At 37.9% G+C, this 12,177-nt stretch overlaps 1 protein-coding gene across 1 annotated transcript; it reads left to right on the top strand.

Annotated features, from left to right (window-relative positions):
• Nucleotides 1-8,835: 8,835 nt before the first annotated feature.
• LOC129727112 (uncharacterized) lies at nucleotides 8,836-9,610 on the top strand. The gene is made up of 2 exons (XM_055684585.1): nucleotides 8,836-8,911; nucleotides 8,963-9,610. The coding sequence occupies exons 1-2, from the start codon at nucleotides 8,848-8,850 to the stop codon at nucleotides 9,565-9,567; spliced, it is 669 nt and encodes a 222-aa protein (XP_055540560.1). The 5' UTR covers nucleotides 8,836-8,847; the 3' UTR covers nucleotides 9,568-9,610.
• The last annotated feature ends 2,567 nt before the right edge of the window (nucleotides 9,611-12,177 follow it).

Below are 12,177 nucleotides of genomic sequence, written 5' to 3'. Positions count from 1 at the left end.
GCCACATGTAAGTTAGACAACTTTATTTTAATGAAAATTATTTTTAAAATATTATACACACTTTGATAATATCACCGAGTACGGTAAAATGAATTACCGAGATTTCAACAGCTGAGATCTCGGTAAAAATCTCGGTAATACATCAAAATACCGAGTTTCTGTAAAATGAACAATTGACAACTTGTCAAACTTTAACGAGATTCTCGGTAATATCTTACCGGGACTCGGAAATTTCAACTGTCGAATAATTACGAAAATTTCGGTAAAATTTACTGAAGTACGCATTTTGTGATTTCTCAGATAAATCCAGGAAATGATGAAAACGATTAATTATCCGTATAATTTTATTAATTATTTTGTCAAATGATTCAACTTATTACAGCATTGGTAGAAACAGGAGAATTGTGTTGCTTCCTGCAAATGAAACAACATCCATCACTGCAACTTCCATCCTGCGAAGCGAGCCGTTAAGCTACAAAATTGAGTAAGGAAAGAATTAATTGTTTTCTTTTAGTATTATATTTGTACACAAACAAGATCTGAGAAATAATATTGTATACTTACTCAACATTGTAGGTTAATATGATTATATGAATATTACAGATTTCTTCGGAATGATAATTAACCGCGAAACCTGTTCCTTTCACATCTAAACCAAAACACGAACAAAACTGATAGTGAAGCTTTCGTTATTTTAACAGTTCTATTTTTCGGAATCTCGGTAAGAGCTTTTTTGGTTCAACAAGATCTCGGTTAAATGATGCCAGGCTTCCGAGATTCGGTATTTTAGTTTACTGAACTCGAAAATTTGCTGTTTTACGGATTTTTTTGGCAAACAAATTTACGGTATTCCGGTATTCCGGTAAACTCATTCGGTTTCCGATTTCTCAGTAATTTTGTTACGGAACAACGGTAAACGAAAATGTTTTCAAGTAGTTCGGTATTTTACTTTACCGAGAAAACATTATGCAGTTAAGTGTGTACGATATTGGTCTACACCTAGGGGCTAAACACCTTTATTTTCATGAAAAATATTTCGATGATGTTATACTCGATATCGGTGATATATTTTGATATTTATCGTTTATCCGTCAATTGACAACCCTCCAACGATAACGTCAACAATAACGATAACGTCAATAAGCTGTGATATAAATAGAGGGGAGCCCAAAAATGTAACGATAAATACTTCGTTATATTGAATATTGGAAATATTTTGCAATATATTAATAGTGTCTTGCCCCAAGGTCCACACACTTATTTTCGTCTTAATTGTTCTGTAATTTTTATTACGGTCACGTTGAGTAAATTTGAAATATAACTGGTCATTCTGTAATTTCCTGAAAAATTGCTGATGTCGGTTCAATTTTTCGACAAAATATTGTTAAATAAAATTTACTTGACGAGCTCAGCAAAAAATATTACTGACCTCTTCTGTAAACTAAAAATTTTCCTGCACTCTTTCATAGTTTAGTAAATATTTGACAGCATCTACCTACTCAGATGTTGCTGAATAACCATTTATTGTTTTACTGAAATTTTGTTGTTTTCTTCACCATACTGTACGGTAATTTTTCTGCATATGTCAATTTTACATCTTACAATAGCAACTATTAGAACAGTTTCAGCACAGAGAACAGACGTCAATCTTATTTTCAAAATATTTGTAAAAACTTGCAACCGTCATTTACCAGTAAGTGGTAATGCACCCGCTATGCGGCGCTCTCGTCACTTGCAAACCAAGCGTTGATATCGATAAAATATCGATACAGCAATATTTACACCGACAAATTAGATATATCGGTGATATGTATCCCTCTAGTGCCCAATGCCGCCATTTGGCGGGCTTTAGGCAAACCTCTAAAAAGCTTCAATGGATACCTAAAAAGTGTTTATAATGATTCAAAGTGATTTTACCGAAGCCCGTCTAGAAATTAATTTGGGCACTAGAGGGTTATGCAGTGCAACTTGGGTACCACAAAACAGATTTCGTTAGTGTATTTTTACACACGATTTTCAAATTCATTCATATGAACATGAATGTTTGTTCTCTGTGGTTTCCAGAGATGCCAGATATACAGACAAATCTGTATTATGCAGACTTTCTGTGTTGCGATACAGACACGCATAAGCCTACAGATTTTATACAGACATTTAGTATAATACAGATATTACACAGATATCTGATATTCTACATAATGGTTTTACCAGTATACACAAAAAAACGAACACAAAAACCAAAAGTCACTGTAGTCGTTGCTGGAAAAAGTGAACTAGGAACTGAACACTTTGCTGAACATATTAATCTTGCGTTTTTGAGAGTGAAATCATGACAACGGGAATCGAGTCAGGCTATCGGGGTTTTTATCGGCCCCGTGGGCACTAATCTGCCTGTTCCGCCCCCAGTAACAAACAGCTGATTGTCTCGATCGATTGCCATGCAGGTTATATCGGTGAAAAGACCGTTTGTTCTATTCGGAGCAATATCCAACGTTGAAGAATTGCTTAAAATGTCCCAAACCTTGAAGGTACTATTTTTATAACCGCGAGACTTCAGCCATCATGTATCAGTTTAGCTACATTACGACGAACGACGATTTTTATCACGGGAAAGACTCTTACTTCTATGTGTTACTTAGATTTAAAAGATAAATTAGTTATCGATTAATCGACCAACTATGATAGACTCGAAAACGAACAATCAAAACAAGCAATAAAACAAAACAATCTGACAGGTCGACAAATAATTAGGTATCAATGTATCGGTAACTTTTTTTCGCAGCGGTATACAGACTTATACAGACATTTTTATGGATTATACAGACTTGCCAAAAAAAAAAGTCTGGCATCTCTGGTGGTTTCAGCTACAATGAAAAAATAGCGAACGCTCGTCAAGCAAATGAATTGCCGAACAGTTCACTGATGGCTCAGCTGTTGAAAACTCAGTAGAAAGTTTGCTGAGTTCGGCAAAAGAAACTGAGTTTGTAGCAAGGGGCTAGACACCTTTATTTTGAAGTAGAATACTTCTCTCAGGAAGTTCGGCTACATAGGGATGTGAAATGAAAATCTAAAACCGAAAAAAGTGAAAAATATGTCCAATTTCAAATGCTAATAAATCGGTTAGTATTCGATGGATTTCCTTCGTTCTTGCAGCAATAGATTGGAAAATCTTCTAAGATTCTTCCCAAAATAAGATAATTATAATTTTATTATTCACACTATTGTACTAATGAAAATAGACAAGCCTTGTCAAAACGAAAAATTCGACCTCTGATTGGTCGTTATATGATTGCTTCCCAAGCACGGTCGACAGGATCATATACCTTGCAAATGAAAACATGCTATTTGGCCTATATAAGAGCCTGTTTCAGCAGGAGCCGCTCATAATAGTTCTAGACAGCGACAACAGCAGTCGTCCTTCCTTAGCAGCAGCAGCACTAGCTCTGTGGTTGGTCACAACGTCTCAGGAGCAGCGCGGTTTTTCTCAGCGTGTGTACAGCGACAACAGCCCGTCTCAGGAGCAGCGCGGTTTTTCTCAGCGTGTGTCGCCAGACAGGCATTATTCCCCCCGTGTTGGGGCAGCATGAAGATTGCCATCAGGAAATCAAAATGCCTTTTTGAAGGCAATTAAACAAGTCATTGAAAGTTAATAATTTTTGTCAACGCAAGCAAGTATTCTGTGTTGCATCCTAGCAATTTAAATTTGTCGCACCCGTCCAATTTACTGAATGTGAAATAGCTTTCACAGTGCATGTTGACCGTGTATCTTAATTCCCCCAATGTTAGGGCAGCTCAAAGGTTGTAATTAGCAACCGATTTTGAACGGGAAAATGCTTTTTTGAAGGCAAATAAAAAAAATAATTGAAGGTTAATAATTTTCTGGCATCAACACAAGCAGACATTCTGTGCGGGATGCAATCAAATTCTGTTGTAGTTGTCTAATTTTTACTTTATTCAGTAAACTCCCCACTGTAGAGGCAGCGCAAAGGCTGCGATCAGCATAACCGACATTGAATAATAAACTGCCTTGTTAGAACGCATTCACAAAAGCAGTTAGTTCGACTATGCAGAGCTAATATGAAGACGATTCAATCAATCAGCGTAAACAGAATTTCGTCGTCTCCCAGCTGCCAAGTTGTCACATGATGCAACACGCAACAGCGAGCAAACGAAATCGCTTGATGTTACAAACCGCAATAAAATACGGGTTAAAACCGTTGCGTGTGTGAGAGCACCATCGGTGTTTATTCGCTGGATACACTATCTACTGTCTACTGAACGCAATAATCTGCTTACATGCGACACGGGGACGGGAACATTTTCTTCAACGAAGCTGCGCAACACGACACAAAACATGTTATTTTGTTGCTTCAATGAGAGTGCTATCGGTCCGGCTCGACAGAATGTTCACAAGAAATCATTTTTGTGCATCCGTGCTACGAAACTGAGGAAAAACTTTAGAAACTGAAAAAAGAGGTGGAGCTTATCAAATGATCGCTCTGAGCCGGAATGAGGTCACACATATTTTTCAAGTTATGTCATTCCACCACCTACGAAAAATAATTCATTCCTATTTTCATCCCTATATAAGAGCCTGTTTTAGTCGAAGCCGCTCATACTAGTTCTGAACAGCGACGACAGCAGTCCTCCCTTAGCAGCAGCGGGAGCGAGCAGTGGGTACCATCGATAGCAAATAGCGGCCACAACTGTGGCATGGCTGCGAATAAGCGTAGCAGTTTCAGCGGATCTCACCATCGATAGCAGCAGGGCCAGCAGATGCAGGTACAGCGGATACCAATGGCGGCCACAACTGTGGCATGACTACGGATAGCGTTGCAGTTGCTCAGCAGTTGGGCCAGCGTATAGCGGCCACAACTGTGGCATGGCTATGCATAGCGTAGTTGTTGCAGCGGGTATATCAGCATCGATAGTAGCAGGTTCAGCTGATGCAACGACACTCCCTTCACTGAAATGCTGTTTCAGTGTGGTACCGGGAAGCATCAGCAGCAGGCTTGCATGAAGTGAATACATCAGCCAGCAACTTTCTCTAAGGCCTCTGCCATAGTAGACGCGAAAAGCGGCGCGAACCGATTCGCTCGGCCGTAGGTTGATGTACAGCTCTACTGATGGCTGTACATTAACCTACAGCTGAGCGAATCGGTTCGCGTCGCTTTTCGCGTCTATTATGGCAGAGGCCTAATGGGAAAGTTGTTCAGAAGAATATTATTGTCGGTAATATTACAGAGATGCGATTGCGTAAATCCGATTTTGAATTGAACAATTGTTCTTTTGAGAACAAATAACACACTTATTTGAAGAGTTAATAGCTTTTTGTACCAAGTGACAGCCTCAGCGGTAGATGCAGATGCAGCCGGTAATTCCCTGAGGCCGATGTAAAGGTAAATGGGAGCAGCATGGCGAAACATTTCGGGTTATGCATAGACGCGCGTCATTTTTCTTTGTTGATATTCCCCACATGAAACGACGCGCTTTCGTATGATAGCGGTGGTATTAGCGGTAGATGCATTTGCCAACACTTCCTCCAGTAAAGCCGTGTCTAGTTTTCAATGTGAAAACACCTTTCTTATTGTGTTGACCGTGCGCCTTAGTCCTCACTATCAAGGTAACACAGAGATGTAAGATAAACACTACATCCTGTGATAAATTGAACAATTGTCCTTATAAGACAAATGAATTAATGAAGATTTAATTTTGAATTAGAATACTTCTCTCAGGAAGTTCGGCTACATAGGGATGTAAAATGAAAATCTAAAACTGAAAAAAGTGAGAAAAATTTCAAATGCTAATAAATCGGTTAGTTTTCGATGGATTTCCTTCGTTTTTGCAGCAATCGATTAGAAAATCTTCTAAGATTCCTACCAAATGCATGAAATTGCAATTTTATCATTCGAACTATTGTACTATTGAAAACTCTTAAGCCTTGTCAAAACACAAAATTCGACCTCTGATTGGTCGTTATACCGCGCTTTCCCAAGCACGGTCGGCAGAGTTATGGACCTAGTAAATTGGGAATGCATCATTTGGCCTATATAAGAGCTTCATCAGATAATAACAAACATTTCATCGGATATTAAATTGAACAACAGAAATTTGAACACAAATGATTATTTGAAGAGTTAATATTTTCACATTTTGCGCTATAATCCAAAGTTATTTATCTTCATCTACATGCATACTCTGACTATTATTACGTGTTTGCGTCGCTTAGTGTTTGGCTACGGTCATGCAGAACGCAAATAACGGCGCGATGCGATTCGGCAAGACGAAATCTGTTGAAATGTATAGCTCTACTTCGCCTTAAAAAGAGCTGTACATTTCACCACGGTAAGGCGAATCGCATCGCGCCGGCATTCGCGTTCTGCATAACCGTAGCCTTTGTTCCGTTCCCGTTTAATGATGTCGTATTAAATGTGCATATTACAATTCGGCAGCACTTCAACTTCTCATTTGCACAAAATTTAAAAATATCCAATGAACTTCATTCAAAATATCAGACAAAAAGAAATTACAATACTGCCAATGAACGGTCAACGTTTATTTACTAGAAAAAATGACTGACACGCAAGCAGCCAGGTTATCTTTCTTGTAAAAGTATTCTACTTCAACCTTGCGGTCGTGGCTTTGCATACAACCTTCTTGTGATTTTTCATGAAAAATATTTCGATAATATTACAGGATATTGGTTGATATATTTTGATATTTATTGTTTATCTGACAATATGACTGTCATCACATCAAAGATAATGTAACGTCGAGAAGTTATGGTATATATAAAGGTGTGCCCAAAACTGCAACGATGAATACTTTCACAGATAACAGACATCCAAGCTAATTATGTTTCATGTGTAAAAAGATGCAACGGTTTTTTCAGCAAGTCGCAATACGCAGTATAGTGGTGCGAATTTCTTAATTCCACCAGCTCACCTCGTTTTGACCTCAAACTGCTGTCAAAACGCTTCTTTTTCGCTCGATTTCAACCCAGTTTTGACCTGGCGTGCTGGCCGAAGCGCACTGTAAAATTTTTCAGCTTCAACCCACCTCCATACGTTCTTAATTCGTGAACAATTATCTGGCATCTCTTTCTTACTTGCGTCGTAAATCGCGATGTCGTTACTTTATTCCCCGGAAGATTTGCCCTGGCGCAGTGGAGTAAAGAAATTCGCTATTAGTAGTCGATGATTTGATAAAATCGATAGTTTTTCAGCTCTTATCGGTATTATCGCAATAAGAAAGCTGCCGTTTTTTAATGTAGAATTTGAGCAGTTGCAATTTGTACATTAATGACAATTTTATTCATTCACAGTTTATATTTGCGAAAAATTTGTTTGTTTTAGTGCTGATTTAAAAAAAATATACAAACCTCACAAAATCAGTGTTATGTCTTTGCAAGAATAGCGACTGTATAATTTGTGAGAATTTTCATGCGTGTGGCAGCTTCGACTGTAATTCAGCGCTGCCATCACTAAAGTGGGTAAAGTCGCAAGCTGCAGAAAAATGTCGTTAGCATTCCAAACGAGTAAAGCCTGTATTACACTCTTTAGCCAATGGTCAAATATTTAATCTTTCGACATAACGGTCAAATTAATTTGACATTATGATTGTTGTTTGCCCGTGTTTGCCACATTTAAAAATTGAAACATTTATGGAACTATAACAACTGAAAGCAATCGAAAATGCTTTAATACTAATCGATAGCGATCGATAATTGATATTTTTGCCAAACATGTGAAAAGAACCAATGTGCCATATGCCCCTACCCTTACCAGTAAAATTTGTTGATTAAATAATTGTTTTTTGATCAAAAAATTTTATCTGTACAATAGATCAAGCTTGTATTCATCCAAAAACGGGAAATTGTGGCTTGTTTACATGTATAAAATCTGTAGGCTTATGCGTGTCTGTATCGCAACACAGAAAGTCTGTATAATACAGATTTGTCTGTATATCTGGCATCTCTGTTTATCTATCACATCACACCCATGATTCACGCTCGTAAATAATAACTCTAAAATGAGTAACATTTACTCGGAAAGACGTTATATTAAGGGAACCCAAAAAGTGAGTCAAAGTTACTCAAAATCAAAAAAGACTTCTACTCATTTTTTGACGTCTACGAACATCGTTCTAAACTGAGTCAGAGTTGCTCAGTTCATGAGTTATTATTTACGAGCGTGTGAGTAAAGCATGATGTAACGGTTTTATCAAAAAGTATGCGCGTGGGGGGGGGGGGGGGGGGGGTAGGGTATGTTTGCTTTGGAAGGCTGGAGACGAAGTATCTCTCTATGTAACAGGAAGATTTTTTTCCTTGGGAAGCATGCATAAATGAACTTTTTTTTGGTTTTGACCGAGACGAAAAAAAAGATTACATTTGATATTGCCCGTTGCAACAATTTTCAGACTCTCACGCAACTTCGTACTAATAATTTATTTTCCCGTGCTCACCAATACATTGAAACGATGATTGTGTGACATGTTTACATTCGTTTTGTTTTTTTATCTTCTATCAGTTTCAACTAATATATTTTGCTAATGGTTTATTTATTTTGATAAACTGGATAATATTCTACAACACGTTTCCGGAAAGCGGTCTTCCGTTAATACAATATATCATGTATTGTACGGATACTTCTTCCTTGGACTGTCGAAGTCGAAACTGGCCGTTATTTATAAGATTTAAGATTCGGAAGTGAAAAGCGGACGTGGTTGGTCGAGCTATATTCTTCTCAGCCTACCCTTTACCTCGATGAAACCAAGAAACTCTTTGAGCGACATTTCCGATTGTCGATTTCGACCTCTTCCATATGCCGTATTTTACACCAGGAGGAAATGACGTACAAAGTTCTGGAACGGAGGGCCATACAAATCCGATCAGAAGAAATAATTCGGTTCTGTAAGGAGTTTCAGCTTATCAGATGGGACTATCATAATCTTATTTTCTTAGATGAAGTAAGTGTTGACAACCGATCAACGCTTCGATCACGCGGATATGGAGTTCGCGGCCAACGGCTGATTTGCAGAGGTGAATTCATCCGACAACCGAGAATGTCCTTGCTTTGTTTCCTCGGAGTTAATGGAATCAAGGAAGTTTACAGTACTGAAGGTACTTTCAACAGGGTCAAGTTTTTCGAATGTGTTCGCAAGTTCTGCCTAGAATCCGGAGACATATATCGATATCCCGGATACCACTCTGTCTGGATTTTGGATGCAGCGCGTATACTTCGTGACAAAATGATTATTTCTTATTTGCGCTCTTTGGGAATCTACATCGTATTTCTTCCGGCTTATTGCCCCTTTTTTAACCCTATTGAGGTCGTATTCGGAAATGTTAAACGGGCAATGAAGAAGTATAACCCGGAGAAAGGAAAGCGTGATTACAAACTGTGCATTGCAGAGACTTTTCAAGCATATTCCAGTATTGACGTGACGGCTCTTTTCAAAAAATGTGGATATATTCGTGGTGGAAGATTTGATCCCAGTTTGGGACTTGAACAGGATCTCATTCGACTCGGATTTAAAGACAACGCAGAGAAAAAGCGTAATTTGTAATGTTTTTCTATTAGCTTACTAGCTAGAATCGGTCATCATAACCAAATCAATAAAAACCATGATAAAACATTTAATTAAAAAAAACATCTCTGATATTACAAAAAAGCGTCCTGAAATAGTTAACAATACCAATCCAATCAAAGGTTATTTTTTCTACTCTAAATTCAACCATTTTCCTCCGTGTTCATAACATGTGGTCCACATCTTCTGCGTCTATAACTTTGCTAGCCAATGAAGCACTAAAGGAAGTTTCATCGACTAGCACCGCCTGCTCCGCCGCTGATATGAATGATTCTCCTATTGCAGCTCGCGATTTCATCAACTCGATTTGGTTCTTCAGAAGTTTCATTCATTTGTTTACATTCGATAGCATGCCTTCCAGCTGGTCATAACTACGCCTAATCACCAACACATCGTCCTGGTAACCTTGATTAACACTGTGGGCCATAGAAAAATTCCTGGCAACAGATTGTAAACGTGGCTGCTCCTTCGTTTGAAACAGTTTGATTAAATGAGCAGGGGGTGCTTCGTGAATCATCGTTTCTTGAACGTGCGATTCCGACACTGAAATTACATTGGCCCACATCATCCACGCAATATGATGGGCTTCCCAATAATGACCATGTATATCACGTAGCTTTCTAGCAAGAGCATCAATTGTGGAGTTGGATGCAGCACCAGATTTGTCAGCTGAGCCTTTGCCCAGCAAAAGTTCCTGAACAGATTGAAATACTATAGCTTTGTTGTTCACAGAAGTTGAATAAACATGAAGCAGCTAGTGTATTTCCTTAGTTCTCCAGTTTTGGAGAATCGTCTCTGTTAGTTGATCAGGACGAAGGGTTCTGTGGCTGGTTTTATCTTTAAAAAGGGCAAATTTCACAAAATCTTCTTCTTCCGGGCCTATTTTTTCACTCCAAACTGGTTTTCCAATGTCACTTTCATCGCACTTAAACAAAACTTCCCGTTTGAGGAATTTCTGTGACAGCTGCCAGCAGTTCTTGATGAATTCTATAACAGAATTACCAGCGACACCCCATCTTCCTACCTCTTTTCCCGAACTGTGTCCCTTGAAATTACGTGTGGCCACTAACAGCCAGCAACCATAAAGGCCAGAAGGTAATTCGTCTTGGGCGAATCCTTCACGCAGCGGCTCGTTCTCTTCCTCATCCGACTCTGATTCCAAAATCTCCGGATCGTAGTCGACGATAGTTGAAACTAGAGGATCGTTAGTTATCTCTTCTGCCTCTCCAAGGTAATGTTCATCGAGAATTTTCTTGGAAACGGAAGTGGAGCGGCTGCTGGGTCCAGCTGCTGCTTCCTCATTTTCCAATCGTTGTTTTTTCGAGCTCATTTTTCTAAAAAAAAACAACTGCCGCTTGTAAATTTATAGTACAACACATTTTGTTGTATACTTACTGTTATAAACTAAGTAAAGTGCAGCAATCAACACTCATTTACAAAATTTTTATTACCTTTAAAAACAGCACGACTAGCCCGGTAAATGCCATCGGAGAAACGTCTAAAGAGGTGGAATTTGCACAATAAAAGTTTGTATATAACTTACGACGTTTGTAACTTGCTCTCAAATAAATGTTGAAAAATAACCCTTTATTATTGTTTTTAATCTTTGACCCTTTTGATGACACTCTCGCTGTCACTGGACTTGTTTGTGATAATAACAAAACGGTAGGATTTTTTTTCTTTCCCTTCCAATTGGTGTTGTTTAGCTACTCATGGATTTTTGATTTTTATATATCAGGTAAAAGAGAATAATTTTCTAAGCAAAACGTGATTTTAAAAATTTTCTATCGCTGTCATTCAATTTTTGAATCACGATTCAAAACTGCTCCAAATCGCTACAATGACAGTTGATAGTGTGTCATTGCAGCGATTTCGAGCAGTTTTTAATCGTGATTTCGAAATTGAATGACAGCGATAGAAATTTTTTGAACATCTCGTTTTGCTTAGAAAATGCAGCTCTTTCAGATAATATGAAAAACTGATTTACTCAAACAACCTAATTTTCAAGATTTTTGCAGGAGGTCGGCATAAAATGAAATTGATAATTTGATAATTTTGATAATTTTCTCAGCAAAACGTGATTTTTTCAAATTTTATATCATTGTCCCTCGATTTTTGAATGAAAAATAAAAAACGTTCTAAATCACTACAATGGCAGTTTCGAACTCTCGTACAATGGCGAACGTACAGTGGGTTTCGAGCAGTTTTAATTATTGATTCAAAAATTAGAGGATAATGATAAAAATTTTTGGAGAATCACGTTTTGCTTAGAAAAGGCAGCTCTTTCAGATGATATAAAAAACTGATATAGCTAAACAACTCAATTCTTCTAATGTTTCTTACCCTGTTAACTTTATTAAGCCTTCAAACACAAAGTTTAGACCCTGTAGTTGATAATTCATTTACGAGTTCAAATTGCATGCTCTTGTAAAACATACTCATGTTCGAAACCAAGTTTTGAAAAATATAATTGAAATAAGTTCGTTGAATAATCTAGTCTTTTGGAAAACGATAAATAGAAACATCACTGTTAACCGTTCGCATGGTTCGCATCAATAATAAAATTCAACGGTGCGTTGAGAGAACCCG

This window comes from Wyeomyia smithii, chromosome 3, assembly GCF_029784165.1.
Source record: "Wyeomyia smithii strain HCP4-BCI-WySm-NY-G18 chromosome 3, ASM2978416v1, whole genome shotgun sequence".
Lineage (NCBI taxonomy): Eukaryota > Metazoa > Arthropoda > Insecta > Diptera > Culicidae > Wyeomyia > Wyeomyia smithii.
Note: the sequence above shows the minus strand (reverse complement) of the source record. Positions and strands in the feature narration are given on the sequence as shown.

Excerpts from the sequence above, each read along its gene's own strand:
- LOC129727112 (XM_055684585.1), top strand. The coding sequence starts at position 8,848 with ATGACGTACAAAGTTCTGGAACGGAGGGCCATACAAATCCGATCAGAA. Across the intron at positions 8,912-8,962 it reads AGAAGAAATAATTCGGTTCT|ATGAAGTAAGTGTTGACAAC; the intron begins GTAAGGAGTTTC and ends TTATTTTCTTAG.